Source organism: Anser anser (genome assembly GCF_964211835.1).
Source record: "Anser anser genome assembly, chromosome: 21".
NCBI lineage: Eukaryota > Metazoa > Chordata > Aves > Anseriformes > Anatidae > Anser > Anser anser.
The window spans coordinates 6,851,046-6,864,365 of NC_139742.1; the positions used below are offsets into that span (position 1 = coordinate 6,851,046).

General features: G+C 45.2%; 1 protein-coding gene across 1 annotated transcript; it reads left to right on the forward strand.

Moving 5' to 3' along the window:
- Positions 1–39: 39 nt before the first annotated feature.
- Positions 40–11,331, forward strand: PHYHD1 (phytanoyl-CoA dioxygenase domain containing 1). The gene is made up of 11 exons (XM_083807940.1): positions 40–3,757; positions 4,778–4,936; positions 5,310–5,385; positions 5,503–5,550; positions 6,927–6,982; positions 7,163–7,225; positions 7,325–7,346; positions 7,699–7,827; positions 9,316–9,432; positions 9,577–9,703; positions 10,643–11,331. The coding sequence occupies exons 1-11, from the start codon at positions 3,554–3,556 to the stop codon at positions 10,686–10,688; spliced, it is 1,047 nt and encodes a 348-aa protein (XP_083664066.1). The 5' UTR covers positions 40–3,553; the 3' UTR covers positions 10,689–11,331.
- The last annotated feature ends 1,989 nt before the right edge of the window (positions 11,332–13,320 follow it).

A 13,320-nucleotide genomic window follows, 5' to 3' on the forward strand; every position in this document is an offset into this window, starting at 1 on the left:
AATTATTGTATTTTTACTCATCGCTTGAGCTCCTGTGGATTACGGCACTTCTTTATGAATAAGAAAGTAGATGTGCGGTGAAAGATTCTGTTCAGTGGCAAGCCTGGACTGCCTTACACATTTCACCATCACTTTAAGAAATGGCTGAAACAACTTACATTGCCAAATACAGATTGTTGGAGGATTGTCTGCTTGGACCTGTAGAAACTTGGTTTTTCAGAATGCAGCTTGTGCTCTCCTTCCCCAGGAGAAAGGTAGGCACTGAAGTCGATGGAGAAAACTTGCAGTTGCCATAGAAATGGTGCCTTCAGCCAGCTACTGGTAACAAACAGTTTGTGTTTCCTAGCTGTCTGCCTACCCCACGCACTGCTTTTTCTTCCTTTCACCTGGAAAATGCTGACAGGTAACCTATCCTAATTGAGCATCCTCACGATGTGTTACAGAGAATCAGCCTGTAACTTTCAAAGACAGCTCTAGTTTCTGTGCAGCTTGTTTATTGCATAGATAGGTGCTTCTTGTCTTTTGTATTCCCCTGCTTCCTTTGTCCGCGGCTGCTTGACCACAGTGCCATTAGACCCACTTCAGCAGGCTGTGAAGGGTGCTAGTCTGTAATGCCACTTACTGGCATGGAGTTTTAAAGAAATGTCGCTAGGACAGAACTAAGAAAGGAGAGGACAAAATGCCTTTTGTCATCTAAGGCTCTCTTGGAATGAAGCTGCTTTTGGCAAGCGTCTGCCAGCTCTCTGAATAGCTGAGCAAAAGGAATGAATGGGAGGTGCCATCAGAGAACTGATGCTTGCTGGATTCCTGGGATCCTTTTAATAAAGGGATGGGGAAAGAGCACAAAGGTAAATAACTGATGTCTTTGCTAGAAAAAGGATTTTTAATCTACATAATTCCAAACTTTCTCTGTAGCTCACTATAGAGTGGGGATGCAGTGCAGAGGTAGTTGGAGCGCTCTAAGCTTTGTTCAGGTACACTTCTCTAGCCCTGCCACACTGTAAGCTTTTGACCTACTGATTTTTGAAGAAAGAAACTATCCTGCTTGTACCTGTGGATGACTGAGAATTCTCTTGACAGAAAATTCCTGTGTTCCTGAGGCTTCTGGTAGCTTGAGAGAAGTGGGGACTGTCAACAGAGGGAAAACAGTAGCAGTCCAGTATTGATGCCATCTTAAATATATACTAATAGACTACTTAATGCAATTTAAACACTATCTTTGTTCCTGCGCTCCTTGTTTCTCGTGAAACACTCATTGTATCATTGATCATACTGAAGACTTCAGGAGGGAGAAGAGATCCAGCTGAAACTGCTGCCTACCTACCAGTCCCGGCAGCTCCAGCAGCAGCAACCTTGGTGAGAGCGCCAAGCTGTGGGGACCCGGTGACCTAGCTCGGCTCCAGGTGGTATCAGTAGGAACTCATATCGAGGAGGAAATTGGGGTAACTGCACCGGGCAGGATGGCATTTGAAACACTCATGCTTTGCCTGCTGCAGGGTTGTTCACGTCCCAGATGCTGCTCGCTCCTGTACCTGTCTCGCAGGCAGGGGCTGGGCTCTGGCAGACTCCCAGGAGTTTGCCAGAAATGCAGTTTTTTGCCAGAAATGCAGTTTTCTTGCAGAGCTGGCAGGAGAAAGTGTTAACAGCCTGCACGGAGCTCTTGGAGGGGGAGGAAGGGAAGGAAAGCGGGGTCACTTCCCAGTTTTGTCCGAGTGCTTTCTACCTTCCTTATTTAAACTTACTGGAAGAGGAGATATTTACAAAGATTACGTCCTCCTCTTTGCCTCCTTTTAGGCACTACGTAGGGGTGGTGGTTTTCCTCTTGCTGAAAATGTCTTCCTGAGCCTCAAAATAGGGGCACGTCTGGAACGGCAAAGGGCTGGAGGACTCCTGAGAGGTTCCTGTAACTCGGATGGTCGTCTCTTGTTTGTGCACTGGCTGGGCTGTGATCTGCTGCTCGTGGTGCTTGTTTACAACACTTTCCATAAACAAACCAGGAAAGTTGTGGTTTCCCGCTGTGCGTATGACCTCCAACGACTTCTGAAGTCATTGAGTGTGCGTAATGCGGGGAGTGGAGGAGATGACGTGCTAAATTACTGAAATGTATTACTGGGAATGACGAGTGACGTTGTGAACGACCCACGTAACACGGAGGGACTGAGGAACAGTATGGGAGCGTGGTTTGTTTTGTTTTTTTTAATATTTATCTGGATTGCTACCTCCCAAGCAGGGCTACTCATGAGTGGAGGGGTAGGTCCTCGTAAGATTGCCTTACAGGCAATAGCTACAGCGGGGTGTTTTTATTTTTTTCCCCTTGCTGATTATCCAGCTTTCTTGAACAGTTCAGCTTTGCTGTCTGGAGAAACTCTCCTAAGAGGGAGGAACTACCTGATTATTCTTTGAATTTTGCCACGCTGGAGGTTGTTTCCCCTCCACCTTTATAGCCCAGTAATCAAATTCTCCTGTGAAATGTAGCTCTAAGTACCAAACTCGTGTCCTGTTGAGTGCGGAGAAAAGCTTGTTAATGCTCAAAATGAGATGTTCTCTAGTGAAAACACTTAATTTGCTTTCTGTAAAAAAAAAAAAAAAAAAGAAAAGAAAAACAAGAAAAAGAACTAAACAAAATGTAGAGGGATTTGTTTTATCCAGAGTTGATTCCCTTACAGAATAGAGGACTTAATTAGATGCTGTTTGGAAAAAAAAAGATGGATTTTAACTTGCTAGCACGTGCGTTTGGAACTAATCACCTACCCAGGAGTAATTTTTACTCCCTATATATTTCTTCTGCTAGACGACTGATGCATAAAAGTGTCCCTGTGATGTTATTTCTTTGCCTTCCCTTCCCCGAGTGCTACCGCAAGGATGTTCTCAGCGCTTCCCGAGGGAGCCAAGCGTTTTTCTCCGGAGGAAAAAGAAAAAACAAAGCAAAACAAAAACTTCCCCAGGGGCTCCAGGGATGTGCTGGCAGCGAGCGCCACCGCTGGGCTGCCTGCTGGTACTCGCTCTCTTCTGCCTCTTCAGCCCCAGTTACTGCATTTTCTCTTCATTGCGTTTTCTCCCTTTGGTAGGTGCTGTATGCCTTTGGTTCACCTATTTACATGCGCACTTGGAGCAAATAAAGGCACTGAAAGTGGCGATCCCCAAAGAGCAGCCGTGAATGAGAACAGCTGATACGTTCTCTGAATTTTGCTGGATCCCTGCTGAAAGCTCTCCAGCTTTGACACCTTTCTGTCTCATGTTTGTCACCTCCTGGTTCCCTTTCAGATGAGCAAAGGGAGCTCTGCAGGAGCTTGGACTGCCACTTCTGGATTTTTTTTGTTGTTCTTAGCAGCAGCCTTTGAGATCTTTTCATCCTACTTTGAATCTTATTTTACCTCCCTTATTTTACTGCTGTGTTTATGAGTTTAACTCTTTCCGTTTTTAATCTGGGTTAAGTCATTTCTCCCTGGAGTTAAGCAGCGACCAGGTTTGTGATCACACAATTTAAATTGAGCAGAACACGTTTTGTGCACGTGGAGCAGCACCAGGAGCTGAAGCAAAACTCCAGCCCCGAATGTCCCCTCCAGGAACAAGTGGCCGGAGAGGGGGGAGCAGCCCCTGGGAGGTTTGTCCCAGCGCTTGCGTTTATCGCAGGCTGCCAAAGGGTCACGTGAAGGGAGGCCGCCGTGCGGAGCCTGGCCGGCACTGTGCTCTTGCTGGTGGGATCCTGGCAGCTTCTGCCCCGATGGCGTCTGTAACCCAGCATCAGATCCAGAAGGTAAGGAGCAGGTGGGAAGCGTGCCCGGGGAAGGAGCGTGTCCGCAGCGCAGGCAGTGACGCTGTTTGTAAGGCACGGTTGCTACTCGCTAGCGTTGGCTGGGTCTAGCGGAGATTTGCTTCTACAAACACTTTGTATTCTGCTCAGCTTCTTGTACTGCATTCATGTGAGTGTGTGAGGACCCTGTCGTGGCCACAAACTCTCCTGGAAAGCCACTTGTCCTGCAGAGCTCCCTGAGGAATCTCTCTTGTGCTGTGCCCTTCTGTCTGCTGCTCAGCTGTCGCCCGCGAGGCTGAAATCTGCCCATCGGAGGATAATCTCCAGGGTGTCCTATATGAGGAAACAGCAGTGCCAGCAGGGTTCGCCTCCCTTTGAAAGGGGTTGTGCAGCCAACCATGAGAAATCACACGGATTTTTCCCTTAAATCAGGGAAGGTTTTTTTTCTCTGTGAAGGAATCTCATTCTCACTTGGATTCCGGGTATGAGTGCTCTGTTTGTCTTAGCAGGATTTGTAACTCAATAGCTGCTGGTCACGTATCTTAGATAAGATATCCTTAAGCCACAGAGACTCTAGCAGTGATGTCTTCTCTGCTTTTGGGGCTGAGGAGTTGAAATTTGTTCTCCTTAGCTCTATGGAACCTGAACCTGTTTGCTAGTTATCTTTTTTTTCTTGCAATAGAAACTCCTCTTGAACTTTAAAAACAAACAAAACCAACCCACCACTTAGGTTTTGTCCTACGTGGATGAAACCGTAACGAGTGAACATGCCAGGAGCAGCAGAAAAATTAGTTTGTGTTAGACTAGAGACACTAAAAGTGACTTAATCATACCTTAAATCAAATATGGTACGGCAGTCAGGGTGTCTCTCGTGCCTACTACATGTCATCCAGCTGTGGAGCTGAGCCTGGGGTGCTTTTCTCGCTACGAGGCACAGCGAGGGCCGGAGCTGCCCTCTGCTGCTCTGCGCTGCCTTCCTCGAGCACCTTGGAGGAGGGCAGCCACCCCATCTCCTCCTTCTAGTTCCGCCAGAATGGCTTCCTCGTCCTGGAGCATTTTTTCACCCCGGAGGAGTGTGACAGCATGAGGAAGCAGATTCAGGGGATCATAGCCGAGATGGAAGTGCCGCCGCACTGCCGGACGGAGTTCTCCACCAAGGAAGGGGAGCAGCTCCAGGCACAGGTACCCCGCGGGGCAGGGCCGGCCCCGTTACAGCCCTGGGAGGGAAGGGGGGGAAGGCAAATTGCTGTTTGGCAACCACCCTGGGGGAGCGAAACTTTCTTCTAATGGCACGTGCCGCTGCAGCAGGCATCTGTGCTCCAGTTCTCTGCAAATGTTTGGTTGTAGCCCATGGGTGTGAGGTTCTGGTGAAGTCCTAATCAGTGCCAAGAGATTTAGCTTTGTGGAAAACCTACATATGATTTCTGTTGACTGTGCTTTGTTCATGCTGCGGCTTGGTGGGGAAAAAGATGCAGGTGAGTGTTACCTCTTTGATTGAAGGTTTCTGTATGTATTTACGAGGCTGCTGTCTTTACTGGGCTCTTATCCCTGGCAGGGCAGCTCGGATTATTTCCTAACCAGTGGAGACAAGATTAGATTCTTCTTTGAGAAAGGCGTTCTGGATGAGAGAGGTAAGCTCTGACTCAAATTAGCCCCAGCGAGGGGATGGGAGGAGGCAGGGGTGAGTTCCAGCTCTGTGGACAATTCCTGCTGTGCAAACCATGTTAAATTCTGCTTTTGTCTCGTAGGCAACTTTCTGATTCCAAAGGAGAGATCTGTCAGCAAGATTGGCCACGGTACGTTTAAATGAGGGTGTTTTGAGAGGGGTGGGCAAAAGGGAGGCAGTTCTCAGACACGAGGACTTCTCCAGACCCTCTCACCAGAAATAACTCAGTCACCGGAGTTTAAACCTTCCTGGGTGCTGAAGTGACTCCCTCCCTGCTCTGCTGCTCCTCACTGTGCTTCCAGGGGACTGCTGCCCCAAATACTGCAAACCTCACCCCGTTTTGCCTTTGTGGCCTCAAAGCTCCTCTCTTTGCACCCCCAGCCTCTTTGGCTGTGGATTTCTGCATTAAATTTTGGCACGGCAGTCTACTTTTCCCACATCGCTCCATCACTACCTCTGTGGTTCTCTCCACCTTGCCCCTTATTCTCTTATGTCAAAGGATTTCACAGTTTTCAGTTACCTTTTCAAAGAAAAAACAACACTTCCAGGAGGGTCACGCGTAGCACAGAATCACTGACGTGCAAAAGTTTGGACTTCAGCCCCTCTTGCATCAGAGATGGCTTGAGCAACTTCCCCACCTGAGGCTGGTTACATTAGGACATGTCTCCTGCGTCCTGCACGGCATGTTGCCCGCACTGAAGTTGTCTTCTCCCCTTTGCCATTGCCAGCATCTTTTTTTTACTCTTGCTGGTTTCAGTTGGTGACCCATTTCCTCTCTCCCAGCTACCCGACTTGCATTTTGATCCCTTTTCTTTTCAAACAATACGTGGAAAATAAGAGCGTGATTCAGTGCATCCCCCACCGCCTGAACTTTGTTCAGATTTAACTTCAGCAAACTTGGAAAAATCAGTACTGCGAGTTCTTGGCTCTCTGGTTTTCTCAGGAAAACAACACACCCCCCACAAAAACCAACCTCTGCCACTCCGCTGTGCTCTTACACTCCAGCTTTTCCTCTGGGAAACGAAAACCACTACAGCCGCCTGCTGACTCAGCAATGCAGAGGCTCCTCTTTGATTTATTTCCTGTAATGACTGAGCCTTGAGCCTTCGGTTGAGCCTTGCCCAGTGGCAGCCCCTGCTGGGATGGTTCTTGGCTGCAAACAGGAGCCCTGCAGGGAGGGAGCTGCAACTCAGTGTCTTTACTTTGTTTTCATACCTTTTGCATAATATAATACTTAATCACATAATGTTATATTTTTTAACGTAGTTATATAGCTTTTTTTATATAGCTGTGGTTTGCTGCCACTGTATTTTGGTCTCTAAAGAAGATGGTACTAACCCAGAAGGGCTGTGTCACCTTAGGCATGGTGCTAATCCACATGTGGCCACTCCTGGCGGATGTGAAAGTTTCTGGCTGCAGCTTACATTGCTTGGCTCATCACTGACAGCCTTCAGGTTCCCTTCTGTTTGTGAAATCTTCAGCCTGAGCCTTGTCTTTCCCCTTTAGCCTTGCATGCCCACGATCCTATCTTCAAGCAAATCACTCATTCCCCCAAGGTTCAGGTAAGCTGATGCTGTCCCTAGAGCTGTCTGAAAAAAAAAAATAAATTCTGGAATAGTTAATCTTAAGGAATAGTTAATTTTAATATTCTATTCCATAAAAGGGAATTTAAATGTCTCCAAATAATAATGCTTTGTAGTTTGTGGAAAAAGCGAATATAAATCTTGGATTTTTTTTAACAGGAACTGGGAAGAAAACTAGGCCTTGAGAGACCAGTAGTTGTGCAAAGCATGTACATCTTCAAGGTACGGCAGCTTGGGTCTCCGTGTCACCCCAGGAGTAAGACACTGCTCGGTGGGAAGTTGTGAAACTCCTCTCTTCATGCATCTTCCTTTTCCTTGCAGCAACCCGGCATTGGTGGGGAAGGTGAGGTTCATCTCGTGTCTCTGTTACACTGCAGATAATACTCCTTCAGGAAAGGATTATTACCAGGAACAAGGCTCAGCCTTGAGCTTATGAATTTTGTGTTCTGAATGTTGTTAAAACTATAGGAAAATGCATCTACATTTTCCAGAATGTTTCTACATCGTATGCAACGTGAACAAAGGGCTAGCTTGACCTTTGCAGCAGGCTGAAAGGTGATGCTTTAGTGTTTAAATTAACATGTGTGATGGGTGGGAGGGCAGGGTAGGTCAATCAAAGAGCACCAAGTGCCTCTTCCTCACGGTGCTGGGCTCCAGGGGCTTTCCAAGCCCCCAACCAGCACCTCTTGCCACAGTGACGCCGCACCAGGATGCCACGTTTCTGCACACGGAGCCTCTGGGCAGGGTGATGGGCTTCTGGATTGCGCTGGAGGACGCCACGCAGGAGAACGGCTGCCTGTGGTTCATTCCCGGCTCCCACACCAGTAAGGGTCGCGGTATTCGGTGTGCGCTGAAGAACCCACTCATGCTCTCCCTTGCTTAAGGGTGAGGAGTAAGGTCCATGGCGTTACATGTTCTCCTTGCAGCATGCTTGCAGAAGCATGCTACTGTCTTTGTTTGTCGAAAAGATGATTATCTACTGCACAGGGATCTTTCTCTGAGCTGCTGTCAAATCTACACTCAGTTTTTCAGCAGGTCTACTGACTGCCTCACTTTGCTCTTAGCTACTTCTCCATCAAAGGAGTTTAATATACAATATTTTATTGTTGAAAATAGGTACCATACATAGCTGATACTGTTTTAGTTCTAAATTGAAATCTAGCCTAGAAGCAAAGGATGTAGGTTACTGGGGCAAGGAAAGATAGCCCTCCTGAATTGTTCTTTATTCCAGAACCTGTTAGGGTGAGGCCCATTAAAACTGCCCTTGCATCTTGTCTTTTGATTTCAGTACTATTTCAGAAGCTTTCCCTTGCAAGATTCAGACTTTTTTGCAAGGCCTCTGAGATTTAAGATTTTAATGTAGTGAAGATCTTAAACTAAAAAGTCTTGTCTTCTTATAGTGAAACTGGTCATTGCCAAATGCTGGTGCTCCTTCCACAGCTTTGTAGCTTAACTGTTCAGCAAGCCTGATCTGGACTGCAAAGAGTGGTTCTCCTTTTGCTTTCCAGTGGGAATACACTAAGAAACCACTTTATTTTTTTTATTCACTTACAAAACTGTTTCTTTTCCACGTTGCGTTCTCTTCACGAAGATGCTCTTTTTTTGCACTGGCCAATAACCTCTTTACTCCTGACAGTGATCTGTAAGGGGAACAAAAATCCTCTTCCCCACAGTACAACTTCCAAACATTGATCTGAATTTTTATAAACAAGGGGAGCCTCCAAGTCTATGCAAGGATCTCTTGGACAGTGCCCAGGCAGCCTGGAACAGGGGTGAGACCAGATCAGCACAGGCTCATGTCATAGTGATGGGTGGTGGCTGCTGTGTCTCTAACCATTGCAGGGTTATGGGTGCAGTCTTCTGCCTTTCGCTGCCTCTAGGGCACTATTTGGCTTCCAACTTAAGTGTTTACTCAGGGTAATCATAGTACTTTTAATTTAAAGTACTCAACCCTCATAAATTCTGGAGTTGGCTGCACTCTGATAGCAATTTATACTCTTCTAGAAAGGAAAAATGGACGAAAGTTTGGTTGTGCATAAGTGCCTGATGATTTGTGTTCCTAAATGGCTATGTTGCAATGCACAGAAAGAGTCAGGGAGGCAAACAAAAAGGAGCTATTCATCAGTTTCTGCCTCATCTGGAAAATCCCAAATCTTTGAAGAAAAATCCCCAAATTTCTAAGGAAAGAATTGAATGCACGGTAAGAAAATTTGTCTTTGCTAAGAGAAAATACTATATTCTTCCACAACTGTGCAAAGTCTGGTTAGTTTTTTAATTTTTATGGGTGTTCACTTCTTTTTGTGGATTTGCAGATGGGATTACACGGAGAATGGTGCGTGCAGCTGCAGGTGCCTCGACATGTGTGGAATTTGTAGGGTCAGAGCCGACCTATGACAACAGCCAGTTCATACCTGTGCCTATAAGTAAAGGTAAAAACACGCCCCAAAACAGGAGTGCATTACTGTTCAAGGAAAAACAAGGGAGATAACCATTGTGACACTTGTGCTTTCCTTATATTCTAAAGCTAGCACTCACAATTTGAAAAAAGCAGTACAGGTATGTCTTTCCAACAGGTGGACTCATTCTCATCCACGGGGAAGTTGTCCATAAGAGTGAACTCAACAGCTCGGAGTTCTCTCGCCATGTGTTCACCTTCCACATAATGGAAGCCAAGGACACCAGCTGGAGCAAGGATAACTGGTAAGGTTGCTGTCCTGAAACAGAGCCTTTTCTGTGCAATAACCAAGATAAAACTTTTATTGGTCTAAAACTTTTATTGGTCTCCTTGCATGTTGGCAGCACAATCCTGTCAACATGCGCAAGAAGTTGTTCTCTGCATTGCACAGAGCTGGGCTAACCACAGTTTTGTTGAAATAAATGTAGCTTCCCAATATTACCTCTGCATATATATGCTCTGAAGAACTTCTCTTTGCTGGCACTGTTGCAGGTTTGTCCTAAAATTTTCTAGCTCAGGAGCAGTTCCCAACAGCTCAGAGCCTGTTCCTGGGAGACGAGCGCTGTCTACCCACTGACCAGGATTCCCTAGCTCTGTACAGCTGGATCTGCTCGTTTTCAGCCAGCAATAAAAACCTCATCTGCAATTCTTGGAGTGCAGCACAGCAGGCAGTGGTCTCTTGGGAAGAGGGGAAAAAATTAAGACAGAATGAGAAGCATGATTCTTAGAAGGATGTTGTTTAATGGAAGCTTTCAAGTTGTCATGTCTTAGTGCATTTAATGACTCTTCTAGGTCGTATGCAATGAGCATATTGGAGCTACAGAAAATTCCATGCTTACAATTTTCAGTGCACTTCCACCTCACAAAAACATGCAATTACTTATATGCTTCAGGGATGCCTCTCAGTTAAAAGTAATTTATACTAAATTTAAAATAAAACAGCTGAGTGCCTGAAAGATGGAACTAATGAGTACAGGTAACCGTAGTGTTCAAACCGAAGGGTTCTAAAATGTTGACTTTTCTATTCTTGCTCTATCAGGTTTTGTCCTGGGGACTGCTGGATGAACTATACCTTAGACACAGTTTCCATCAGTAGTACCTCAGTTGATTTACCGTAGAACTGGAATAGTCTCTGAAGTTGTTTTTTTTTTTAACTCTTCCTTACCTTCTTCCTTACCTCCTAGGCTCCAGCCAACTCCTGAACTGCCTTTTCCACTGCTCTACACTTGAAGCTAGTGACTGGCTTCTGGAGTCAAGTAGCTGATCGTTATTCCTTTGATTGTTTGCTCATCTTTACATGTAACTGTCACTACATCATCTCTCAAGATTAATTTATCCTGTCCTCAGAGTGAGGAACCTTCATGCAGCTGAATACACCTGCATTAGTCAGAAGCTTCTAATACATGAACACTGCTAGTGCCGAGAATAGTCGCCCAGCCCATTTGGTAAGGAAACTTCTTCAGTCTTGAGAATGGACCATTAAAGACCATTCCACCTTGACTATAGGGACAGATAAGTATTTCTTGTTGCAGATCTTTAGTAGTTTCTTCTATTTAAGCAAAGAGATTTAATGCTTGGCTCTGTTAATCACAGCAATGCAAGTGCACCTGTCATGTGAAGATCTCTGACTTTTAGCCTTAGATCTCTGTCCATTGTTTGAATAATAATTAAAGGTAATACTATTGTGGGCAAAATGAAGCAGAAAGTCTACTTTTATAATTATTCTTCTAGGTATTTCTGGCAAATTGCAGCTGAGCACTTGAACTATAGGTTTGCTGATTTAAAATATTACAGTTCTTAAAGATTCATGTTAAAATTAGGAAAACAAAAAAAACCAGGCTCCTAACATTTAAATAAAAGGTTGGAAGTCTTCCTTTTCATCTCCCTCACATCATCTTTGAGGAAGTCAGCACGTGAGCTTCTCCCAGCACATGTGGCCAGGGCAAAGCTGTGTGATTGTGAGTTTGATCTCTGTGCAACAAGAGCAACTACTAGCCCCAGAACCCCAACAAAACCAAACCAACTTTACACCAAGGTGAAACCTTACGGATGTTAAGTAATGTGAGTTACATCAGAGGCAAGCTCCTGCCTGTATCCTAAGCTGAACAGAAGCCATGGAGGAGTAATTCTACTGGCACTGGTGTACTGGCAAACTTGAGATATGAGCCTGGTCTCATTAGTGCACTAATTACATCGTAGTAAACCTTCAGTCTGCTTGGAGACTTGGCAGAGTAAACTTCTGTTCTCTTACAGAGGACCATGTAGGTATGCCTGTAGTTGCTCTAAAGCTCAACTCCATTTCAACTTGTTAATTAGCTTTTTACTGGTGGTGTCACTGGTCAGCTAAAATGACATCTGACATTTTGAAGAGTGTTTTATAGGAATCAATGACTACAAGGGGTTGGTACAAAAGCACAATAACCATGAAATTTGAATAATTAGAACTTCAGATCACTTCTAAAAACTTGCAAGGAAAACAAACTTAACCTTGCTGGTGCCCAGTTAAATCTAGATAAAGGCAGAATGGACTTAAAACCTATTTTTGTAATCTATTTTCTGTCAAAGTAGATTGGCTTAGGGAGCAAGACTCTGGTTCCTACTGACTCGTCCCTTTCAAAAGGATATTGCCCATCTCTGGCATCGGTTTGATCATCCCATTTTTTTAAAATCATCTAATTAAGTTTATGGTAAGACTTTTCATCCCTCTGGGCATTGCTGGGTGGTGCAGAAAAGGCTCAATACAGCACACAGTTTGTCACAGCTCAGGTGGTGGGAACTTGGAGGCTGGGTAACAGCAGCAATGCTGAGTTCCGTCCTGCTGGTAGCAAGTTTCAGCTGCTCTCCTCGTCCCTTTTCTATAGTTTGAAAGCTGTGAGTGGGATGGAGGGAAAGTGACTCTTGATCTCTTAGTGGTGAAGATTGAGGATCTTAGCAGTGGAAACAGCTAAACGTTTTTCTGTATCTTTCCATTACAAGAGTTAATAATTTAGAATAGCACCTTTCTGCTGAGGAATGATAGTTTGTCCCCTGGTTATACGCACCACTACCTGCAATTTGCAAAAACATCTACTTCAAGTGCATAAATGGAAGCAAGAAGCTGGACTGAATTTACAGGATTTACTGGTAAATGTGAAGTAAGCAGTCCAGCGTGTTTACTGGATTGTTTCCTGCAAACGCTATCTGATCATTTATTGCATTATTAACCAAAACAAGCTGAATAACTCTGTTGTGCTCAGGAAAAGTGCTGTCAAGGTCTCAGGAGCCCTGCCCGGGCAGCAGTAAATTGGGCAATGCTGCCTCTCGGCTGGTCCTGGCTTGTCCCAGAACAGGCACTGTTGGACCCTGGGGCCTGTTCTGCAAGCCCAAAGCGTGAGTTTTACTCCACCCTGCCTTAATCGCACTGTTAAGACAGTCTCACAGCTAGGACTGCAGGAAAGGATTGTGTAAGGGATCTTGGAGTGGCACTAAGCTCTTCCCAAAACTGTATTGTCATTCTTTTATGTGAACAAAAGGAGTGTCAGAATGTAACTTCATCCCTCAAAGAAGGATCCTGGAAAGCCAATCTTCTGCTTGGGCATTTCTCAGGGGAATGGAAGAGGCAGGGATGAGATTAGTTTATGTCCTGTTCTAATGGATGCTTGGCAAACGGGCAGGAAAAGACAGTCAATACAGAAGTGTTTAATATATAGAAACTAGATCCTCCCCATGGTAGTTATAGGTTTAATTAAACGGACTGAAGTAAACAGTTCTACTCAATCTGTCAACAGAAGCATTTTTCATAAATGATTTGATTAAACAGCTCTCTGGATAAACTACCTCATGGTAACTTAAGCTGAAAAAACGTGCAAAGTGGAAAACTGCA